At 38.0% G+C, this 26,033-nt stretch overlaps 1 protein-coding gene across 1 annotated transcript in view; it reads right to left on the reverse strand.

Annotated features, from left to right (window-relative positions):
- LOC103776267 (E3 ubiquitin-protein ligase Midline-1-like) overlaps positions 1-25,715 on the reverse strand; it is a 52,618-nt gene extending 26,903 nt beyond the window's left edge. Inside the window, exon 1 of the mRNA XM_008943770.1 lies at positions 24,999-25,715. Coding sequence (XP_008942018.1) covers positions 24,999-25,658 — 660 coding nt within the window. The 5' untranslated portion in view covers positions 25,659-25,715. The remainder of the gene's footprint in view (positions 1-24,998) is intronic.
- Positions 25,716-26,033: the final 318 nt, after the last annotated feature.

Genomic DNA, 26,033 nt, shown 5'->3' on the forward strand with positions numbered 1-26,033 from the left:
AAAAAAAAATATATATACCAGCATTTACAAAAAAACAGCAATAGAAAGTTCATTCACAAATTCCTAATTGCCCCTGCTCCCAATCCCATATACAATCCTACCACTCTGGTATCTGTAGATCTCTTTAAAAACAGTTCTGTAAAGACAGGTAGCGATCACCTTTGAATGTTTTTCTTTGCAGCACATATTGGAATACTTTAATTTAGAAATATATATACCAGCATTTACAAAAAAACAGCAATAGAAAGTTCATTCACAAATTCCTAATTGCCCCTGCTCCCAATCCCATATACAATCCTACCACTCTGGTATCTGTAGATCTCTTTAAAAACAGTTCTGTAAAGACAGGTAGCGATCACCTTTGAATGTTTTTCTTTGCAGCACATATTGGAATACTTTAATTTAGAAAATACACAAAGAACAACAAAAAAAACCACAAGCAAACAAAACGAAAACCCACAAATATCTTTATTTGAAACTTTACACTGGAATGGAAATTGAATGTTTGTGACCTAATAATTTATATAAGTAACAGGAGATACAGTTGCTGGTTCTGAAACGATCAAAAATTGTTGAAGTGAGTTACAGCATTAAAAGTAGCCCTGTGCCCAAGCATTAGACTATATTTAATTTAAAGTTCTTTTCTTGCAGGCTGAAGAATGGAATAGAATACTAGGCAGTAGATGATGGAAGATAAGATAATTTATTAAATATGAAGAGTAAGGATGGGAGGAGAGTATACCATTTTATTTCATTCAGTCTTAGCTTTGTTTTAAATTAAGTAATTTAATAAATGAATTCCCCTCTTAACATAAATAACTCTTTCTAATGCTTATCTCAGGTTGTCCATGAAAATAAAAGAATATAAAATTACTATCATTATTTTCCTGATGCTTTTGGTTCTTGATCAAAGATAAACCTGATCTGATCTACCTGTGCCCTATACTGAGATTTTCTATTGGAAGCTACACTGCAGCATTCATTATTTGTGAAGTTTCAGGTTGCACTATTTGTTTCACTAGGACATAATGCTTTGTCAGACTTCTAAGATACTTCTAGCTAACATAATTAGAAATTAAATGTTTCTTCAGCTTGCTTGTTTGAAATGAACATTGAAACATTCAGAATAAAATAGCTAATACAAATATGAAACCAAGATGGGAATTAAGAAAATTTTTTTTCAGTTACTTGGGGTGGCTTTGTTTACTAGTTAGAATATGAGCACAATACTCGTACTTGACTATTGACAGAGGAAAAATACCTAGGTTTCATCTCAAGGCTTGGCAACAACTGTGGGTGAGATGAACACATGCTTTCTGTTCTCACTTGAAACTAAGGGTACACTTACAGAAAGTGTGGGAGTAGATACGGGTTTGAAGTGCTTCAAGAGGAGAGAGCACAAAAGAAGTGATGAAAGAATGCTTGTGGTGTTCTGCAGTGTCACGTTGCTTCAACTTCACACTGTGGTTTTCTTTGAAGTTTCAACAAAGCTTTTCTCTCATCTTAAGTTATGCTAGTACCTTAACTCAAAAGTTTAGGTAAAGAATCTAGATTAAAAAGTCCAGACAAAAATTCAGAGATCATAGCTATACCTGACATAGTGTCCAAAATAATTTTCAGTGCCCAAAATTCTCCTAGAGTAATTCTAGCTCAATGACTGAAAGAGTTGATTTCCAGGTACAATCCACTATACAGTACAAAAACTGCATGATCTTTGTGATGTCTACTACAACATTTGATGGTGACTCACATAAATAAATAAAGTCACAGCTAATAGTAACAGTTGCATCTCTGATTTTCAGGTAATGGTGACTTACAAGACACAATAATGCTTTAACTAAGTCCTGGCCCAGACAACATTGAAGACTCAGTAACTTATTAGTTAAACCTAGGATACCAAGAAATTTAGAGGACATATATAGAAACCCCAGACTCTTCTATGTTTAATTTTTCAGATGAATTTGTCCTGCTTTATGCAGCCCTACATTTAAAAGAGCATGTTCTTTTCTTTTAACATATCTGTGTAGCTTTGTCATGTGGTGGAAAATATGCCAAAGAGAAAGGAATGCTTTCTCTTTGTTGCTTCTTGTACTGTGGTAAAAAAAAAAATGCTGGTTGGAGACATTCCTGGAAAATACTATTATTTAGCAATTCCAGTTAGTACTTTGAAATGGCAGCCCTGGACTTTATCCCGCAAGCCCTCACATGAGTGACTCTTACTCTTCCAAGTAGTACAACTGGAGATAGCAACAGATCACTATGTACTATGTATTTCCTTTACATGGAACTTTAAGATAACATATGCAGTCTTTAAAAGTTCCATTCCAAATGGTACCACAAAATGTAGGATAATTTTTATTTGCAAGCAACGTGCATTGGACTGCTGTGACTTCTTCCAAGCAGAAGTCCCATAACAAGTATCACACTTCATGGGACCTAAGCACACTGAAGGGGCAGGTTACCCATAAGGGCAGAATAAAGAGCTTTCCATTATCCCTAGCCTAGGCCAACAAAGAAATGCCACAATTTATCCAATGTATGTATTTAGAAAAGCTGAATTCATTTGAAAACACCCTTTTTTTCATGATGTCTCAACTATAATGCTGAAGGTTTCTGCATTGTACAAGTGCAGTATAAAATAAGTGGAATAATTATGAAGCTGTCAAACAAATACTGCTAGCAAACATCTATCTGTAAGAGTCTCAAAGCAGAGGTCTTGTATAATTTGCAAAATGCATGGATGTTAAATAAGGAGGTCACTCAGTCTGGCTGCTAAGGTCAAGGAACCCCATAAACCTTGTGACAGTCAATTGACTTACTTATACCTCAGTCAGACTACAAGGATAATTAAATGAAGTAGAACTGCACTAAAAATTAGATGCAACATTTGCATCAAACATGCCTGAACTGAAAAATTCATATATGAGACCTTGAGCCTGCAGCAATTATACACACAAAGTTAATAATACATAGTATTTCATGGCCTCCTGTAGAACCTTATCTAGGAAGAGCTAATCTTAGCTAACCTTTGTCACTTATATATGGTAAAAACACCCATGGATCTTTACAAAACCAGAGGAGACATGATCTCTGCCTCGTAAAATTTAAATAGTCAAGAACAGAACAAAGAGTAATTTGAAAGAATGTGTATAAGTGTTCTTTTTTTTTCCCAATCAAAAAATAAACTAAATATATTTTAGAAAAAAAATAGTATTTTAAAGGTTTCCAGACACATTTTGCGTATAACGAGACAAAATATATGTGGGAAAAATACTATACAGTGACATTATTAGGGCTTGTAAGGGAGTTAATCAATAAATAGCAGTCAGTTACCTAATTCACAATGCAGAGTTCATGGTACTTGCACATTTAATTGCTCGATTAAGCGCTCAGTCAAAGCACATGGTTTTTTGCTGCAGTGCTTTTAAATGGTTTATGCACAGTTTGACTCCATGGACCTCACTTGAGACTTTACTACTCAAGATGCAGACAAAACACTCAAATTAATCCCAGTAAATTTTTTATAGGTATAGCTATTGACTCCACGTAGTACTTGTGCAGTGGCCTCCAAAGTCATCTAGGGCCTTTTCTGCTGATGCTAACGAGCCCTGAATCAGACCAGACACCACAGAACAATGTTAATACCAACTCTGAAAGAGTAGGGTACAGAAACTGAACACACCCCTAAAAATGGGTGATAAAGAATGGGTGGTTCTTTGTAAGGAGTCACAATCAAAGTAGAAAAAAATAGGGTAATATTAGTTCCAATTCCCTAGACCTAATCCACAGTATTTACAGTAATATTTTATTTGGTGAGTCTGGATACACTTCTTTAGCTGAAAAAGAATTAAAAATCTCTCATTGAGTGTCACATCTACATTCATCAAGTTTTTCAGTGTATTTCAGAACTGTAAACACATTTCATACCAATACCTAAAGGGTGAAGTAGGTACTGGGTTGAGCTATATGTCTCCTGCTGTACTCTGAGGCTCAAAACAGCACAAAAGGAAGAATCTCAGTAAGTTTAGTGAATTAACTTCAAATTTGACCTACAGAGGCAGGTTTTGATGGGGTAGTGTTAAGTAATTGACTATAGGCTCATTTAATCCTGAGGTCTCTTGCAAACAAGGCTGCCAAATTGCAAAGGTGCTTTGTGAAATCAACTATTGTACATCAGATGCCACACTGAACCTCCACTGTTCATCACCTGCCAAATCCCCAGATATGAAAAGCTCACATTTTACTTCACCAAAGATCTCTTTCCTTTTGACAGCAGAATGAGAGCTGTAACAGAATGCAGGTTGCCAATAAAAATAAGAGGTTTACTAAACTTGTTTTAAACATAAAATGCTAGCCTTGAGGGCTTTACTTCTTGGATGTTTTCCCTGATGTGAAAAAAAATACAGCAAATAGAGAACATCATTTTCCATAATGACAGTGCCGTATATTGCAAGCAGTCATTCTGCTACAGGGTAAGTTCCTGCTGCCATATAAAGCAACAGCTTTATGTTCTCTATGTACAGGACTGGCACCTTTACACAGCTTTTATTTACCATTTCTTTCTTTACATATTTTCTGTGCTAATTTTAATTCTTTCCTCTGCTTTTCTCTGTTGTATTTTTTACACCTTATCTGAGAGTAATACATCTGTCTTGAAATATTTATTATTATTAAATTACATTAAACCCAGAATTTTCACCAATTAATTTATATGTCACCAAAATAAGCAGCTCTTCAGTTAAATAGTGAATATCGATGGTGGTAGTAGACTACAAAAGCTGATGTGGCCCACCAAATATCTGCCTTAGAAATACTTTAAAGCATATAAGAATAATGAATTTCAGAGAGCAATTAACCCCTTTTCACATGCAGCCTAACAAAAAATTCTGTCTCTCTTATGACTCTGTGACCACAAAAAAACCCAGGTAGATACAGTAAAAAGTCATTCCAGAAATTAAAATTCCTATTGAAATAGTGTTGCGTGAATTGGAATCAACAGCAGAAAGACAAGACACATTTTCCAACTATTTTCACAATAACTTTGTGCGCTACTAGCTCAGAAATAAAATAAAGAAAAGAAAGAAGAATGAAATAGAGAAACAAAAAAAGAAGTAAAGATTAAAAGCACAATAGCCTGGTGACAGATTTTCTTGCACCACACAGTTATTCTGTTACGTTCAAGACTAATACAGCCAATACGTTTGTGAGGATTTTATATAAACTTTAAGTACTCACTAGAGATACTTCCCCAATGGGGCCAGTTTTTCTAGTGGGTCAGCAAAAGTAAAATCGACTATTCTCACTATGTAAAAACCTCTTTGTAGTTGGAAAGCTGGTGGTGGTTTTGTTTCTACCTCTGTCTACATTCATGTCGCTCAGCCAAGGAGGCAGGAGCTTGAGATCCATAGAAGAAGACTCTTGTTATTGCTAGGCAAGAATTCCTGATCGAAAGGTTGTGATTGCTTGCTATATATTTAATAAACCTGAGATATTAAGGGCAAAGCTGGAAGTGGGCAGATTCAAGCTGGACATGAGGAAGAAGTTCTTCACCATAAGAGTGGTAAGACCCTGGAATGGGTTGCCCAGGGAGGGGGTTGAGGCCCCATCCCTGGGGGTCTTTAAGGCCAGGCTGGATGAGGCTCTGGGCAGCCTGATCTAGTGGGAGGTGTCCCTGCTCATGGCAGAGGGGTTGGAACTGGGGGATCCTTGTGGTCCCTTCCAACCCTGACAGATTCTGATCTGTTTTAGCAGAGGACTTTAGAGCCCTAATAGCTCAATGGTTGGACTTGATGATCTTGGAGGTCCCTTCCAACCTAAAGGATTCTATGATTCTATGATTCTATATAGAAGTGCTGGGGCTACAAGTGCCATCTGGGCAGTGTGCCACCCTTTCCAAGGACCTACTGAAGACTTGTTATGCAGCAGAAATGGAACATATCATATAGTGCCTGTTCAGGAAAGCTGGGTTGTCCTGATGGCATCGGAAACCCTGCGCATGGGTAAAGAGCAGCATGCACGTGCCTGGGTGGTGATTGCTGGAACTCCCAAAGCTTTTTAGGATTCCAGATAAAGAGCACACAAATTAGAAGCGCGTAATCCATTAGATCATCCCATCATCATTTCCATCCATCTGGAAATTCTGGGCACTCTTTTACAGCCTTTAAAATTTGTACAATCCAGAAGGAGAGGACTAACCCAAGAAAGTCTGGGTCTGTGCAAGCTTTTTATTTCAAACTTGCCAGGGATAATAATGTGAAAAATGTATTACTATAATGAATGCTGCTGAACTTCAGTTAGCCAGAAGCAGGGAACCACAGTAAGTTTCCTGACCCCATCTCTCCCATGAAGTCCACTTGACCAGACTGGACAAAGCTAATAGGAAATATCCTGATCTGATGCAGAGCTGACACAGAAAAGCTGTCTTGTTAGTATACAAGACAAACTCAGCTGAAAATCTGGGCAAAAACTACTACTAAGAAGGCTTGTTCAGCATTAAGAAATACCACTTGAACTAGTACGGTGTTATTTTCCAGAAATGGATACATGCCATTATCTGTCTACTAGAATATCAGTATTGGTATCTTGCAAAAAGTGTTAACTGAAAAATAGAAGATCCCTCAGTGGAAAAGGACCCCTGGCTCACAGACAATAACTATTGCAAAGAAAAAAAAATAGCCCATTGTAACTTTATTCTGTGATTGAAACTTTACAACTGTAAATTGCTACTTAAATAGGAGCTAAGCAATAGAAAGTAACATTTTGGATGAGAGCCCTTACAGAAATTAAACTCTAGTGCTTCTCAGAGAGATTCATTATGACAGGAGTTAATTTTAATGAAGACAAATCAACAAAAAATGTGATCAAATCAGAAACAACTTTTTCCATATTGCTTATTATTTGGATAATTTCAATTCCCAAGACTGCACTCCATAGGCTGTTAAGCAAATGTCCAGGTTTCTGGATTTCAGCTGCAACTAACGTGAAAATGCAGAGAGAGGAGCACTCTTTTGGCATTTTTTGCTTGACTATGTCCTAAAACTACCAAAAATCACTGGTTAGAAATCAACCCTTTCCCAAGACATCACAGAACTTACTTCCATTTCTGGATTGTTTTGAAAACCTTGGCATCAGAGATCTTTCTCTCCTTCTCTGCCACATTTGGAAAACTGGTTGTGGGTTCCATGGGATTTGGCTGTGTTTCTTCTGGTCCCCTTTACTGTTAAACTACACCCTGCCCCAGGTGAATCAGACACAAACCAGGCTTCATGGCACACCTCCAATGGAAAAGCCTTTGATCAATTCAGCTCATCTGCACTGTGTTGTTCTCAAATGACACAAGCCTTCAGTGCTCTCAGGCTGAAGTAACACTTGCGGGGACAAGTTGCTAGTAATTTCCTAATGCCAGTAGGACAAAATGGGCCACAAAAGCCATGTGCTTCCATAAAGAAAATCTCCCTTACATGAATGAATTAAACATTGGTGCATTGCTGGTGGTGTACAAAAAAAAGAACAATGTAAAATCTTTCCTTCTTTAACCTCCAGTTATTATTCTTTTGTAAAGCAAGGACATACCTCCCAGTAATCAGAGTGGTAACTCACGCAAACACCAAAAATGCTGACAGAATGGCATGAAGGTTTCTGTTTTGTTTTGTTTTGTTTTGTTTTGTTTTTCCCAGACTCTGTGGGAAGCTTCTCAACCTGAGATTTAACCTGGGGATTTGCAAAATTAAAAAAGCTCATTTAACTATCCCTGTTAGGAGAACTTGGCCTGCTAGTGCTCTCACTAAATTACCGCTAGTCAGTTGATTAAAGGTGAAGGTATACAGAAATGACTGGATTTGAGCACTACAAAAATCCAGCCACAACAGCTGGGCCAGAATAGCCCAAACTTGAACTACTACTCTTTAGTAATAACTGTCCTGGTTAACAAACTTTGAATGTAAGCAGCAGGCATCAGATACAACACTTGCAAAGGCAAGCTACAGATATGGGGAAGCAAAGATGGGATGCTGCAAAGATATTACAGTGATCAAAATTGGACTAACCACATATCCCAAATCAGGCTGTAAGAACAAAAGGGCATTTTAATGGGTGGAAATTATATGTAATATATTATTCTTCTCACATAATAAAGAGGAAGTCTCTTTTTTCTCTTTTGCTGTTCTCTTACATATTGGATTGAAACACTTCCTTCTGGTCCTCTCTGCCAAGTCTCAGTATCAGAGGAAATATCAGCTCACTATTGTTAGTACATAAATTAGCTGAACTTCATCTAAGACCATTCTGTCGAACAACTGGGCCAAACAAAAGAAGTCGGTATTCTCTTAATGTACAGCATCTCCATTCTAAATAAACCTGCACAGAAAACAGGATTCCCTTGGAGAACATGAAGGAGTATAAAGGGGTAGGTAAGGCAGCACATGGAAAGCAATGTCTGCAGGTGTCTTAGCTTCACATAGGCCAGACATAATCACTGTCATACTGAATATTACCTTATTCTGCACTATGCAGAGCTGTGACTGTAATTGATTTTCTGGGTCAGCAGCCGAATGGAAGTACTGGAAGTACAAAAGTGTCTATGTCTTTTTGGTCCTGCCTCCACCCTGGACTGGGAAAAGAACAAATTTGACCTGGAGTTCTCACTTTTCTAAAGAGAGACTGAACCTCCAGGCTCTAGGACAACCAAGTAGGCAGGCAAACATGGCCAATGACATCTCTGCTATTAAAGCTGTTTCAGCAGTGGTGTGAGCATTGATGCCATGTGCTGCTGGGGATCCCCTGTGCCAAAGCAGCCAGGAGAGCAGCCTGTGGACCCTGGGAATGGCACAGCTCTGCACTCCTGGCTGGCTGGGTGTAAGAGACACCATGCATGGCACCAGGGACAAACTACACTACTGAGGAAAAGTTCAGATGAAGAAATGCTTTCTACTCTCATAATTGAAAGACACAAAATGCAGTGAAGAGAGAAAGAGAAGAGCCCACTCCAAATTGCCTCTAATTTTCTCCTTGGAGACACTGTCCTTTTGCAGAGGGAGGTATGGTTTCCAAGACTCTCGTGCTGAGATAAATATCAAACTCCATAATCCTTGAGTTAGTAGGTAAAAAAGGGGTGACATGACTAGAATTTATCTCCAGGCTATATTTTTCCTCACCTCAAGCTTATTCTGCAGTTGTACTTAAAAGTGGAAACTGTTTTAGGATCAAAACTCCATTTGTGACAAATTTGTAGTCACCAAAAACGTTACACAAATCTATTGACTAAATTGCAAGATAAGGCCAGTCTGATCCTTCCAATAAGCTCAAGATTATGCCAGCATTTTGACTTTGCAGAACCTTAGAACAGCAAATTAACCTGACCAGACAGGCCAAAACTAAAGTCATCATTCAGTAATGGAAAAATATTGCAGTAGAGTTCTTCAGCAACTGCTACATTTTTTTGGGTATAGCATGGGATTGAGACACCCAACTGCTTTCAGCAATGCTGAAAGTATTAAATATGAAATCTAGAATAACTGTAAAGCTTATTGTGAGCTGAAATAACATGGCCACAAATTACTTCAGCCTCTTGCTAAGATTGCCAGCACTCTGTCATTTAATAAACCTCTTAGAAGATATGAATATTTGTTGTTCTAAATTTTAGACAGCTTTGAGTTTGAAAAGCTATGTGAACAAATGAATTACATTAAATCCATGACCAACCTACAAATCCCACCTTGCCTCTTTCCACTTTCCCTTCTGGCAGTTCAAATTCAGGAGACATCAGTCTGCTGCTAGAATATTTACCTGAGGCCAAATGTTAGCTCTGATAGCCACTTTTATTCCCATCCAAAAGAATGTTTACTGGCCAATGCTGAGCAATAGAAGGATACAGCAGACTCATTTTGTCATCTTCTTATAAACCTTAGGCTAGAAAGAATAACCTCACAATATAGTTTTTCTCTAAGTATACACACGTAATAGGGATTTCCACCTACCTCTCAACTCTTTGCTCTTAGTATTTTTTAAAGTTCTTTCCACATCAAAGTTGTTCTGTGAACTTTACTGTTGAACATGTTAGTCTCTAATATCAACATTTGATCTCTACACTTTTCTTTCTTTAGCAAATGATTTTTTTTTTTTTTTGGTCATTATATGTCATCAAAAGCCTGAAATTCTCCTGTTTCCTTGCTGCTCTTTTTCAATGGCTTCTGCTGGCACTGCTGTCATTTGCTGTTGCTGCAACTTTGCCAGTAACTGCTATGCACTAAGGAATTAAAGGGAAAAAAAAAAAAAAAAAGAGAAGATTATATCAAGGATTTTGTTTGATGATACTGTGAAGCACTTTGTTGGCTTCATCTGATCAGTTGTCTCTGAGCTGAAGTGTTAGGAAGCTCCTTTGGGAATATGTATTGCTAAATATTAATGGATATCCAATGCTGAAGCCCTAGTACTGAATATTCATATTGGAAACACAAACCTAGGAGTTTTGCTCAGCATATAAAGGAACAGGAACAGAGCTGTTAAACTAAAGTATGCGCTAAGTTGCAATATTCCACATACACTTAATTAGAATGGGCCTACTAAGGATTATTAAACATAAACATTTAAAGGCTCAGATTTGGCCCCAATGCAAATTCCTCTCTCCTGAAAACAGAATTTGATTTGGGGTCACTTTTAACATAAATTAGAAATAAAAACTGTTTTCTGATAAGACTGGATGACCCTGGGTTTTAGGTTTTACAGTGTTGTTAACCAAGAAAATGATCGTAGTAGTCACTTCATAACTCTTGATATTTCAGCGACAGCTTATTTGAAATTGAATATCCCAAGCAAAGACAATGTTAGTGTGTTCAGCACATGTTCATCATGGAAGTTTTTACAGGTGTTCTAGTTGTAAATTGTATCTCCATGTACCTGTCTGGATCCTGAGAGCTCTCAGGAATTCATCATGCAAGAGGCCAGGCTGTCCAACATCACTACTTTCCCCCTCATGGATGTTGTCTAAGATACAATCAAGCAGGGCAGGGAATGTTTTTGCAGAGGAGCAGGCAGGGAGGACGAATCAGCCTTGGTCATGATGCCTCACAGCTACCCTTGCCTGATTATGGGTTGTGACTCTTCTGACCCTTGTGATGGTGAAGCCGTGGCTCCTGCTTGCTCCCCTTGGTAGATTCTCTTTCCTGGCTGACCTTGTCACCACAGGGTGTGGTGGAAAATTTTTATAATGTAACCCATCCAAGGCTTCTCCTCCCATACTCCCCCTGCCTTCCCAATAGGCCTTCCAGTATGGCTTGGATTAGCCTTAAAATCTTGCAGTTTCTTGTTTCAGATTTCAGCCTGGCCATTTGTCATCCTGGTCCTGTTTCTCCTCTCTCTGTTCTTAGAATGACAGGACACAGGATCACCTCTCTGGATAAGATTATAAATGGTTCACTGTTGAATCACCAGTAATGAGTTTCTGCCAAATTTATATTCTAAAATTCCCCAAGCAGCAATTTAATTACATTATTTTGGATACAGCACCATAGCAGCTGCATTCATTTGATGAGGATTCATTATGGTTTATGGTGAAAACAATGGCAAATTAGCTCTGATGTGTTTTGGAATTTGATCTATATTTAGTTTAGAATAGCTGGTTTTTAGAGCATGAATGCCAAGCCCATTTGATCCTGCAGTGTGTGAAAAAGTGGGAAGACTCTGACAGGAATTCTTGAAAATCAGGTATTCCTACACCTGTTGCAGCAAAGCTATTGAAGTCCTTTTGAAGGTTTGTGGTTAAAAGGGTATCACCAGACAGATCCCTTCCTCTATATTTCAAGGGCTATTCAAGGACTATTTCAAATGTCATGATAAATCAAAATAAATACATAAATAACAAATCCTCAGTTTTGTCCATATTTCTCATGGATGAACTTTCCCCAGAGTTCTTTCCTTACTAGAAATATAGTAATGGTTCTCAGGGAAATCTGAACCAAATGATTTCTGTGACTGCTTCCAAGCTCAAACTTTAAGCCAGATTTTTGAAATATGTGTTCAGTTTTTTTGAACTGTCTGGAGGACTTATAGTAAATTCTAAGTACATACTAGGGGGTGACATGTATAAAGATCAAATTTGTTCACCTACTTCTATTCCCAACAAAAGCCACAGCTTCATATTAGAAGCTACATTAGAAACTTTTGCCAGAGTGCTAACATCCTGTGAGGGACATATCTTCTACAGGGAAGCTTTTATACTGGAAGAAGTCTTTGTATAGGCATAGTTGTAGCACCAATTTTGTACCACTTTTGTTTATCAATGCAGTTGCTTTTATTAGCAAAAATACTTTTTTTTTTGCCACTTTAATGACACAAGGAAAAAGAAAGCTTTCTTTTTTCAGCTTTCCTCTAATTTTGGAAGGCTGTACATCTGAAGAGTGCTCTGTGGTGATAAGAAGAACAAGCCTTAACAGAATTGGAATAGAGAAGTTGCTATATCCCCTTTTAAGACATAGTTAAAGGCTGTAGGTGGAATTGTTCTTCCTTGCTCAGGATAAGATTTAAAGTCCATTCAATCGCTTTCCTCTTTGTCCTTCTCTGTAACATTCTCATCTTTACTTTGTGCTAGATCCAGTCTGACCCACCACTAAGTTATTTCAACTTGCTAGATGTTGTGGTTTGAGGCTTGGAATGGGGTTGTGACCTTCCAGCAACTGGGAGGACCCCGGGTGGGTGTGAAACCATTGTATTCCCTCCCCTTCCCACACACACTCTGATAAGAGGCAGGGAGTGGTTTCTTATTTCACTCCTGCCTTGGAGCTTGGAGAGGAAAGTTCTCCGTTCACTCCGTGGGACCCTGGAACCATTTCTGAGGGTTTTGTATATTTGATTGTTTGTATTATTCCCCTAATCTTTGTATATATTATTTTCCTTACCTCCCTTTTTCGTTTTCTGTTCCTTGTTGAACAATATACTTCTTTTTTTTTTTTTTTTCAAAAGTGTCTCTCTCTCTCTCAAGGGGGGGGGAGAGGCGAGTACATAGTTCTTGTCCGTGTGGGTCCTGCCCTGAACGCCTTTTTACACGGAATCAGGACACTAGACATCCAGAAAAAATAGTCACTTAATATACAGAGTTGGTTTTTACCAACCTTGAGAACTAGCATAGCCAGGGTGGGATCTGACAGGCCTGGAGGAGGAGGTAAGGATGCAATGCTACAGGAAGAGAACCATGGCCGATGGACAGAAACCAGCCATTAAATTGATTTTGCTGCTGGGAAATTTAGGCACGTGACTTTTGCATCTATTATCAGCATCTAGCACAGCAGTTTTCTTAGAGCATACCTGTGTGGTCAGTGAAGTCTGCCAGCAGAAAATACAGGGAATCAGTTCACCAAAGAGTTGCAGAAGTGCCTGAGCTACCTCAGTGGAATGACAGCAGCATGCAGAAAAGATGGAGAATGACATAACAGGATGAACCTTTTTTTGGTAGCAGCAGGCTTGTTAAACCAGTTCAGCGATCTCATAATGTACTCTCAGTGCTAACAGCATAAATAAGAAAAAACTCAAATAGTCATAATAAATACCTAATGAATAATTAGTAAGAATAATCAAAACCTCCAATAATATTTGTTGAAGCAATGTGGTGTTCTTCTGGTGTGCCTGGGGCTAGAATTTAGTATATACTGTAAGTGTAACATGTAGGAAAAGTAATGATAGGGACAAATTTTTAAGATTAGAGAGGAGGCCTTTTACTCACACTACCAAGATGTTACTGCTTCACAGCACTAGAAATCACTCTTAAACAAAAATACTGAAATTACATATAAACTATATAAAAGAACAAGATCCCAAAGCTTCAAAACACTTTTACTTGGCATGCCCAGTTTAAAATGGCTTCCCATTATTGAAGAACTTAGCTACACTCCAGGGTTTCTGACAGACTTTCTGTATGAATTTTTCTGTGAAAATAATGACTCAGAGAGAGCAGCCTTGAGACAGGCAGCTTCCAAGACTGGATGTTTGCCTGACATTGCAGACCTCCTCAGGAAGGAAACAAGTTCCTCCAAGGAAAACATGTGATAGCAGTTTCAAAGTCTGTTCTGCAAGCAGGGGTCATTCGGTGAGGCACTCCAGTCTTCAACTTCACAGTGAACTGGGGTTCCTACTGTGCTTCGAATATGTCAGAAGAAAAAAAAAAGGAAAAAAAAAAAACAAACAACCCCAAGCATCCTCCCAGTTACATTTCTGTTCTTTTCTTCCTTGTAGTGACAGTTTCATTGCTACCCATAAGCAGAGTCATTACAAAAAAGCTTTCACATCTGGATTTGTAACTTGTGACAATCATTTACCTGTAACCCAACAATTTACTTGTACCCCTATACCTCAAACATTCAACTCTATACACAATAGAAGCAACAATTAGACTAAAATAGCTTCCTAATTTATTCAAAATTATTTTGATATTGTGTGCATTATAATCTAAAGCCTTCACTGATTTTAACAGTGTTGAAATTAGGCATTATGACATTTAAGCAAAACTTAAAATCTGTTTTGTTTACTTGTTTGTTTGATTTCTCCTAAAGAGCAGTAGTGATTTATTTGACAAAAAAATTACACTGCTTTCAGGTGAGAACATGTAAACTGATTTAGGCAGAGCAAGAACCCATTTAAAACTACTTAAAATTCAAACTTCATTTAAATGTTTTTCAGGTGTTGAGAAAAATGTTCTATTAGCTCTATGACTCGCTTTACTCAGCCTCTTTTTACAAAAGGCATTACAAGAAGATTATTAATCTAAAGAAGTGGTATTACTTAAAGTAATTCATTGTATGTTCAGACAAAGGTTTTCAATTTGTATAAATATGGAGAAAGCTGGAAGTAATCAAGTAAATTAAAAGGGTAAATAAAGGTTCCTTTGACAATATTCTTACTCCAAAAGAAATACAGTAACTCATAGCATCCTGCCTCCATAAGAATAAGTGCACCAGAATTTCAGGAGAGCTGGAGCATGTGTTTACCAAGTCTAAAAAGAGAGCTAATTCAGCAGAGGGGAAGACTACATTAAAAAAAAAAAAAAAAACAAAAACCAACAAACAAAACACACAAAAAAAAATAAATCTTAATGATTGCTGCTCTAATTGGAGGATCTAAATGGAAAGGTCACTTTTTCCTCAATAGTGATCATAGCAAATGCTGAAAAGGGGGTGCAAACGTTATTGTGATTAATATAATGCCCTTTTCCCCCCAAGCTGCAGCATCATTTTTAAGTTGAAGGCTGTAAACAAATGGAGGGTAGAGAACAACACCCGCTCGTACTTAAGGCACATGAGAGAAAAGGTTACATCATTATATAAATTCACTCAAAGTTTGTATAACCTCATCGGGTACCTCCAGCGTGTCCTTTTGGTAAGTGGCCATCTATCACCCCTTGAGATGAAAAAGGGCTTCAATGCAGGAACTCCTTCACATGGCAGAGGTTTTCATATACAGATGAATTTTAACCCTCAGTGCAAGCCTTCCAACTGCAAACACTCACAGAAAGGCAAATGACACTCCTGCTAACCTGAAGGACACCCTGTGCAATGGGAGAGCCCCAACATTGGTAGCGCCATCCTGAAATGATTGACTGGCCCAGCAGCCCCCAACATAGGGGAAGAAGGAGCCATAGGAAAGAACAAAGTGACCAGGACATCACAACTACTGGCAAAACACAGGGACTTTCTCTCACAGGTATTCACCTCTACTAAACTCTTATGTTTCTGCACGTACATTTTCCCCCTTTTATATGTTTACAATATATGGCAAGGTTTAGTATATTGGGAAAGGCACTGAAAACACTTATTTCTGGACTCACAAATGTTAATTTTTTTTAAATGGATTATGCCTTTCAATATAATTTTTTATATTTTTATAGTTCCTTCAATTATTCCCTTGAAGGGATTTCTTGCATGCATGTATTTAAAGGCCTTGGGCCACAAATAAAACACTTCAAACACCTACTCAGATGGACCATCACCTATACACTGATCATGATGGTTTTTTTTCTTCAGTAACATTATTAAGACAGACACTGCTCAAACTGAGTTTGAATGAGCTGTATTCTCCATATGCTGCTGGCTCAATCTGGAAGGAAAGTTTGCATGCACTGTCATTAGCCTAACAAGTCTGCTTAATGCTTCTACCACAGGACACATATGTTGTGAACAGCTGCCTGTCTTTAATCTCTTTTAAAGTTTGACTGCATCATAGCAAATAACAGAACTCAGGCATACAGCCTCACATTTCAAAATAGCCAGTATCTCTCCAGAACCACAGAGATGAGTTTCAGTGGGGAGGCTACTGCAACACGGGAACCTACAGCAGCTATCAGTCAGTCAGAATAAAGTACTGGGTGTTTACCATGAGAACATTCATTTATATAACCAATATATCAGTGTAGGTTCTACTCTCTTATTTTGTCACGGGATGTTTTCATTTTTATAGTAGGTAATGAAAGATGATGTCTTTCCATTTGAAACTTTGACTAATTTTACTCATACTAGACTAAGATATGGAAAATCTCTTTGACATTCAAACATATTACAGGCTTGAATTGTCACTGTTATTTCATAGATAACATGAAATCTCAATAAAACCTGCATGGAGTAAGCAGGAGAGTTTGTCAAGTCTTAAGTGCCAAGTACCTGAGTGGATACTTTTAGAAAAAAGAGAAAAGTAAACCCTCTTGCTTTCAAAGTCAAACTGATGCAACTCTGAGCATGCATTCAATAGAAACATGGAAATAGCCCTCAAAATTCTGGAAGCGCAGTGGTGTCATAACTGAAATGAATATAGGGAAATAGTTCTACAGAACCATACTCCTGACTATGGACTCATTGCTTGTCCCTTTTTCTTTCCAGTTTTCAGTGCTTGGAATCTCACAGAGCTCTTTCAGAGGAGACAAGGTGCATGTCCAAACACAAGGATGTTAGCAGGCAGCACAGGATTTTCTAAATTTTGCACTGCAATTTTAGCTACAACAAAGTCTCACAGCTTGGTAACTGGAAACAACTGAAAGCAGGTCACTAAGCTCTAAGAGGGCACCTGTAAAGGTATGGAGACAGCCCAGAACTCCAGTCCCTTGAGCACTTTTGTTTGAGGCATTAAAACAACCCGGCACATGCTGCCCTTTCACAGTTATAAACTGGGATATTGCACAGGACCTGCATCCCACACAAAGGAGAAATTCGTTAAAAAAAGTGCTACTTCCACTCTAGCCTGCAGAAATTAAAAAAGAAAAGGCTATCAAAAAAAGCAGTCCTGCTGGCACTATCAAGGCACATCATCGAGAAGGTCAATGTCAGACATGTAACAGTTTCTAAGCATTTTACTGATGAAGACAATGCACTTTCAATTAAACACTGTAAAAGAGTAAGAATTGCTTAAGTAAGCATTTACAGAAGATCTAGGAATAAATCAGTATAGTCACACTATGACAAAATCATCTAAATTTCCATTTTCTTTGCTCGTCCCTTATTTTTCACAGTCTTTAGGTAACTGGAAAACAAAGCAGGCCCTGTCTGATTTGCAAGAGCACAACATAAATGAGATGTGAAAGCTGTGAAGGGCAGGAATCCCCTCGCCTCACGTCCTTGATGTAGGTGCTCACTGTCTAGGGCAACATCCTTCCCAGCAAAAGAAAAGACTTCCTCTGTGGAGGGACAAGGGGTGCCAAGAGAGATAGGGGGCTGGATGGCTGGTTTTGGGGGGAGGTAAATACAGATGGGAAAAAGAGTGAACACAGTCTTACAGCCTGTATCAGGCTTTGAGTTCAAAGTGTGCTTTAGCAACCCAACATGGCTATCCAGTCCATGACCTCCTGGACACTCCATGGACTATTCAGGCTTTCTAAATTAGGCACCATTTATGACTGGTATGAACTCCTATGCATAGATTCACAGTGCTGAAGGTGCATGCAAGCATTAACATTTTGTTAGGAGTTGCACATTTTGTTGAAAAAAAGAGAGCCAAAGAAAATCATTCTCGATATGCACTTGTAAAGCCTGAAACAGACAGTGACGTATTTGGAACATTAATGGATTTGTGTTTTAAAATCAGACAACAGGGAAAAAAAAAAAAAGTCATAAAGATTGTTCAATGTAAGATGAAGAACTAAAATGCTTTAAGCATGCTACTATGATTTTGTGTCATTATAGGGTACTTACTATTTAAACAAAAATTCTTATTGTAAGGTAGTATTTGTCACGCATTATATTCCATCACCAACTTTCAAGCATCATACTATCTAAAAACATACGTGCAATGAAGAGTTAAAGAAATTTGAATTTATCTTTTTGGAGTAATTTTACGTATTAAATTAAAGCTTGAGAGAAATCTGAATATTGAGTATTCTGCAGTGCTTATTTAGGAGATATTTACATTCAAGCTTTTGGGATATGTTTTTTTTCCTTATGTAAAGCATACTATTAACCACCTCCACCTTTGTCTGAAAATGCATTCTGAAATGTGTTCTGAAAAGTTCAGAATATAAATACCTAACATAAAGACATACATTTTCATACCCTTCCACACACCTCTCAATGCCACCAAAGAATGTGTTTTAGCTTACTGTCCACGGTGGTTTTAGCCATACTTCCCCAAATAGCTTTGTCATTCTCCGGTAAAGCAAGAAAAGAATGATTATCTTACTCATGTTTATCAGTTAGAAGAAAGCTACAATTACGCTAAAACTCATAAATGTTCTGCTATTAAAAGGTCACTTGTTTGTAACTTTTCCTGTTACCAACCCTACCTTTGTTACTCTGGTAGGCAGACAATACATTTCCTAAACAAAGGGTCAGCCTCTGCCCCATGTTCTAAACCAGTTCGTTATTTGCCCATAACCTCATCTATTTGCTTCATTGCCTTTTTTATTCCTGTATTTTTTATTGCTTTGGTATTTACTGTTTAAACACAAATTCTTATTGTAAGGTAGTATTTGTCACGCATTATATTCCATCACCAACTTTCAAGCATCATACTATCTAAAAGCATACGTACAATGAAGAGGCAGTTAAGAGTTCATTACAGTAAGCAAATTCAGAGCTAGAATGTGAACTTAAAGACCATTATCTCAACAGTTTGGACCAGATTCATGGAAAAGTATGAAAATACATTTTAATTAATACCTAGTTTGGCTTCCCTGGAAACCAGAGTCATGAGAAAAAAAATAAAAATGGTGTACAATTTACAAATTTATTTAATTCTTTTGTTCTTCCTGAATAGATTATACCTTCAACACCATCATTTTCATAAAAAAAAAAAAATGAAGGAAATAAGTAGTATGTGAACACTTTTGAAAGACTTGACAACCATTAAGTTTGTGAAAGTAAGTTTTAAAAAATTATGGCTTATATTATTTAAAGGATCTTAGGTAGATAAATAAAAACTATCTGATAGTAATTGCAACTATTGGAAAGTCATAGTTCATTATCCCCATTCATAGACACAAGGAACTTCAAACTCAGAAAAAGACTAATGTTGTTATTACTGTATTAACATTTTCTATTATCCTTCTAACCTCCACTAAAGAAATACCAGATGGAGGAAACACAGCCACTTGATATAACTCTAGACTTAAGAAAGAATGTTCTAAAGTCTGCCTCAATATTTATATACTAATGTCATAAAATAAGTGTAGCTGGAAATCATTTGTAGTAAAATAATAGCTAATTCCAACACTGATCCTCATCTGTGTAACAACCTAATATCTTGGGATCTTTGAAAATACTGAAGCACAGCCAGTGAAGTTGTTATTTTTTTTTCATATGTTTCCAAGTTAAGTAATATCAGATAATATTCCATAGTAATAGATGTGACCATTCATCACTTTAACTCAATAAAAGATTAATACACTGAAGTATCTCTCAAACAGTATCTAATCTAAAAATAATCCTATAATAGTTAAAATCCATGAGTTCCATGTTTTGTCAGGCTTGATACAGTGTTTTAACTAGATGTTAAACCTGCATATCTGGCACTACAAAACAAAACTTTCTACACTCTGAATCTATTAAGTACAAGCTAAGGACAAATGCCCCTTATCTAAATGTTTGTTAACACTTATCACTATAGCATTGGCATACTGTGACTTTACACATCAGTTGGATTTTTTTTGTTGTTAAATAGCTTCCATTAAATAGGAGGTTAGTAAAGTTATAGGTACACAGGAAAACTATAAATTTAGATATTAAAACATTCAGCTACTGAAAAAACATATATGCATGAAATATTAAAAATGGATACCAACTAAAACAATGAATGTGTAGTTTATATATAAACATGGTCAAATATATTTTTACTGACCTATGCATATATATGAAACCATATATATTTTCTTAAAATAAATTTATTAAAATTCAAGTTGCTAGATCATCACGAACTTAGACATTACTAGAAATTACATGTATTTCTATGCTAGACAAACAAGTCTACATACAAACGTAGTATTGCCTTTAGGTACTAATACAAGCACTGCAAATATGCACACAAAATTATGTGTATAGACACATATTTCTATGTACATGCATAATATATTTATATGTAAGTCCAGAAACCAATGTTCTTGAATTGTCAACCCCACTGTTTGTACAAATATCGATTTTTAAGTGCTGGGTTCTTATGGAATCAACATTATAGCAGTTAATGATCAAGCTGCAACTACAAAATAACACCAAATAAAAATAGCTGGAAAGCTTCAATATGCATTTTGCCAGTACTTCTGCAAAGAAATTTAAATATGAAAAGTTTTTCTAATTCATAATATAAATAACAGAAGCAGACATATTTCCGCACTCTATTTTTATAGAAGCTGTGGACTTGACATAGTCTCCTACCTTTACAATGTAGGTTTATAAGAGCTGAATGCAATTGTCCTTATGTGGAAACAGTTTATGGCCACTTCCTACCAAAAAAATATTTGTGAGTAATTCAACTGACGCACAGAGAAAACTGAATTCCTGCATCCTGAATCAACAGTGTAGGAAAGTTAAGTGCCACTAAATTCTGCCGCTAAAACTAGGTGAAAAGCACACAAAAAAGGAGCTCCCTTTTGTTCCTGGAATTGCCAAGTGCCATTCAGAAGACTGCCCTGCCTTCATAAACATGCTCAATACACATCAGCACTAATAAAATTCAAACAAAATCATGGGGAAGCACAGCTAACCTACAGCAGTTCAATTCAACAAAAGATCTTGCTTGACCAAGCACTACAAAAACCTGCCAAAATTGGTTCAGCAAGAGTATATGCATCAGGGTTCAGATTCTCAGTTAATGTGAATGTGAATAAAAACATTGGTTCCAATGGAGTTATGCTGGCTTTACATAATTTAAAAATACAGGTTACGGCCTATCTTCCTCTTTTGTAACACCTCTTCATGGTTCTTTGCTAATATTAAATGAGTGACATCTTTCCATCCACGCCTTGTAACTTCTTCCCAAAATATTCTCTTTTGTCCAAAATAAATCTTATATTGTCATTTTTCTTATCACTTTATTGAGCATAAATATATCTACAGAATAATGGTAATTTAATGAATTTTCCCTGAAAAAAAAATGAACGTATTTTTCAATCAACTTTTTCTTTCTATTGCAACAAGAGGAAAAGCAAAGAATCCATATCAAAAGTAATTAGCCATAAATATTTTCTTTGAGGTAATATGGTGAGCTGAGGTCTCATTGTCTAATGTAGCTAAAACCTGTTTCTAAATTATATCACCTTTTTGACAACCACCTTATAAATTCAGCGTATCACCAGGATATTTTCTGTTCTCTGTTTTGATCATGGTTTATTATTTTTCTATTTTTAACATGCACCTGTCTATGATCTAAAACTAAGGAAGAAAGGACCACTCCCGGAAGAATACAAATACCCTCAACTCCCTCTACCCCAGTATAATTTGAGAAAGAAAAACATCTCTCAGGGTTGGAGCCATAGCTGCCAAAGGCGAACACTTTCTTTTCCAGATGTCCACAACTGTGATTACATTGACTGGTAAACACATTTCCAGCATAGACCTTTCTGTTGAATGAGTGTATAGAACTCCTAATTAAGAGGTTTCATTTTTGCCACAAAAGGAGCTAGATTGTAATGGCATCTTTTGTCCTATGTTTAATGAAGGGTGAGATATTGTTTAAATAATTAGTAACAACGCTGGAAAAGAATGCAAGTAATTAGCATAGCTTGACACCCAGAGCAACACCCGTTGCTATTGTTAGCATCAACAACGTGTTGATTTAAAACAAAAATCACAAGAAACCACTTAGAGTACTCTTGCCTTTTTTTTTTTAAATACAATGAATCACTCTTGAATGAATTCACTATACTATTGGCTGTTGCATGCTCATTCATTTAGAACTTTTAAAAAAGATTTTTTGTAACCTATCAAACCCCATGTATTTTCAAAACCTGCAGCAGCAGTATAGCAAGTAACAACCTGTTTTTCAGGTGAGGATTTTCTGATCCACCTGAACATTTAATTTTTGAAGGGCACATGCACACTTTCTGTAAGTTAGCAAAGACCATATGCAATCTCATACCTAGGATTTACTTCAGCAGCCTGACCAGTGACTCAAGAGGTCCTGTCACCATTTATGAACGAGGAGACCTGAATGTGAAAATGGACCTGAAATTTTTGCCTCTCAGCAAACAAATGCTAGTGTGAACAGGTATTATTCCCTTACTCATGAGGCATTTATCATGCCAACCTATGGAACTGAAAATCTCATTCTTGGAGTTTTATAAATAAAATAGCACAAATTTCTGAGGTGGAAGAGGCAATGAGGAAAGGCATAGTTTCAGGTTACCTTCTTGTGAACAGAGAACAGACTCTGGATTTTGATAAAAACCATCTAGCCTAGTTCCTGGGCGCAGAATATAAACTTCTCATAACAATTGGCATAACTGGCATGACTGCTGTCATTGCTGGCATTAGCAAAGTGAAACAGGCTACCTCCTGATAGCAACAGGACTTCATGTAGGTTAATAATTATCTGGGTAAAGTAATTCTAGATTGTTTGGGTACAAAGAAAAGTCCACATGTCAAAAAAAAAAAAATATTGTACAGATATTATAAACAATGACAATGACTGGAGTTGCCATTATAAGAAGAGAGTTATTTAACCCAGACTTACACTAACCATTAAATTAGCACTTGAATTACTCTCTGAGGTGGCTGGCAGAAAACACTTTACTAAGCTTCTGCCGAGGTAGCTAAATTGTGTAACATCTAAGGTCAATGTTTCTTACTTTAGCTACCCATCCACAGTTTGTTTAGGCATCTTGGCACAAAAAAGCCAGAGATCATGCAAAAATACCCGCAATATTTTTTTCCTATCTACAATACGAAGTCAAAGATCTCAGGAGAAGACACATTCCTTTTAAAGCCTTTCAAGATTTGCCTTTGCTAAGTACACCAATAGTAAGAAATGTTTAATATCTGTTGACATCCTCAAAATAGACTTACCCAGTATCTAATTCTAAAGGTATTTCATTTTAGCCAGTGCATTCCTACTTAAAACAATACAATTGTTCAATCACTGATAGATTACTAAGTAGTAGCACCTGCTAAGGATATAAACCCACTGGATTATTGAAAAGTGCTGTAAATCCAGGCACTTTCTATTAACAGTTGTAGTTCATGACCCCTTTTATCAATGGCTAAAAATTAACCTATTAAAATAACAAACCAGTTTAGGAAAAAGAAAAACAAAGGCAAAAATAACAACTCCTCCTTGGTAAATAAGTCTTTAAGAGATGAAAAGAAGCTATGACTTGCAGGTAAAAAAGTGTCTTTCATTATGTGAAAATACTAATAGAGTATGGTCTGTATATTGGCACATGCATAGAGGCACAAAACCCACAGACCGTGTGTATGCAGGTTTCACCTGCACTTCCATGAAGTTATCCCAGACGTGTGTAACCACATACTTTTGTTTGAAGGCGCTTAAGAAAATCCTTCCAATTAGTTAAATCTTTTAGTTCATTTTCTTTTTTCTCTGCATTTCTGAGTGAGAAGGCTGACAAATAATCTTTGCCCTCTGCACTTGTGGTTTCTCAATTGCAGTCCTTTAAAAAAAATCCACCCACAGGCACAGATAGGCACATGTAGACAGTCAAGAAAGAGTGGGTGGAGGAAAGTGTGGGGTCCTTAATTCCTGTCTTTGCTCTGCAGCAGCACCTAAATCAGTGTCAGAGGAATGTACATGAAGGTGGGTGGGAGGCCACACGCCATGGCCTCGCTGTTCTGCAGGAGCTCTGCCTCTGCCAGAAGCCTGGAGAGCTGCCAGAGCACCCTGTAACCTGGCCAGCCACTGCCACACCACTCAGTGTGTCCTGCATGGGGTCAGGGGGCTGCCAGAGCTGGCTGGATACTTGTAAGGAGACGTGTTGGGAGCTCACAGATTCCTCACAGCTCTTAGGAATGCCACAAGAATCTCAGAAACAATTATGGGTTTGTTTCCAGGACTGCATCACCTGCAAGCCCAGGTAGGAGGTAGTGTGGGAAGAGTGTAACTGGCGTTTGGTTTCCCTGGCTGGATAGGCAGCTGGCATCCCTGAAGCCAGCACAGAGAAATGTTAGCAACACTGCAAAGGACTTTTCACAATGAAAGCTATTAAATGAAAAATAATCAACAGCAGGGTGTATGCAAAGGCTGCCTAACATTTCAGACAGTGCCTGTGTCTGTGCAGTCAGCACTAAACCTTGTCAGCTGCCATGAATAAAGTTGTAGGTAGGTAAAAAAATTCACCTGAACAATAGTATATGCTGCATATTCCTTACAGTAGCTACAGAGAAATCAAAGCACAACTTTCCTTAAGCAATATTTAACAACTTTTCAATGGTGACAAGCAAACGCACATCTAGATCTGTATGCGTATCTCATCCAGTTAGAGACTGCACACCTACTTTTCCCAACCCCTGCCAAAATGAGGAATTCAGGATGCAGCCAAAGGGCTGCAACCTTCCCAACCACATGCTGCTTAGAGGATGAGAGAAAGCACTAACCTTTAGCTTGTCGTAGCGCTCACTTAAAGCTGCCACTTGATGGTCACGGTGTCGCCCAACCAGTTTACACAAGGCACAGATGAGCTGGTCATCAGTCACGCAGTACATGTTAACTTTCTCATCCTCATGCTCCAGGCACATTAATCCTCTGATGTGAGAGTCCGGGATGGGCTCGATGAGACGGTGGCCTGTGAACGGCTTCTTGTTGGGGTGCGTGGCTTTCAGGCACTCCTCGCAGTAGGACACCTCACAGGTAACACAGGTTTTCACTGCCTCCTGGGCAGGGTCCTGGTCGCAGAACTGGCAGAGGACCTTCTCGCAGGACGACATGCTGTTGCTGTCGAATGCCTGCTCCCGGCGGGTCTCGCTGGGGGAATTGGGCCCGCTGACCGAGGCTTTCTGAAACCTGTCGATGATGTTCTGCAGGGTGACGTTGCGCTTGAGCCCGTCTAGACCACGCTGGCTGAGCGTGATGACATAGCGGCAGGTTGGGCACTGGAAGGCGGTGATAGACTCCACCGGCTCGTTGGTGGCGCAGTGGGAGACCAGGATGCGGTGCGCGCAGTTGAAGCAGAGGCTGTGAGCGCAAGGCAGCAGCAGCGGGTCTTCAAACAGCTCCAGACAGATAGGGCAGGTCAGTTCCGACTCCAGTGTTTCCATCTTCAGGCAAAGCTTTCCTGTGGTGTCAGCAAAATCCAGGGAAGCTGATCAGCTATCTGGAAACACATGTAAAATTCGATTAGGCACAAGAGAAGATGAGGGGTCAGCTGTGGGGGGTTGTCAACTTTCGCCATGGCTCCCGGGGTTATCAACTCAACCACGCCAGGCAGCAGAGCAATCTAAAGTTTTGAACCTGCACATGCACTCATCAAGGTATTTAACACTGGACTGCTTTATCTTTCCCTCCTTCCCTCCCTCCCTTCCTCTGTTCACTTAAGAATGCAAAACAAAAGCTCCTTCTTAATTTCTTTCTCTCTCCCTTTCTCATGCAGTTGAGGAAAACAGCAGATGTTTCTGTGCATTATTAAAACCCAA

Source organism: Merops nubicus, unplaced genomic scaffold (genome assembly GCF_000691845.1).
Source record: "Merops nubicus isolate BGI_N331 unplaced genomic scaffold, ASM69184v1 scaffold3877, whole genome shotgun sequence".
Classification (NCBI taxonomy): Eukaryota; Metazoa; Chordata; class Aves; order Coraciiformes; family Meropidae; genus Merops; species Merops nubicus.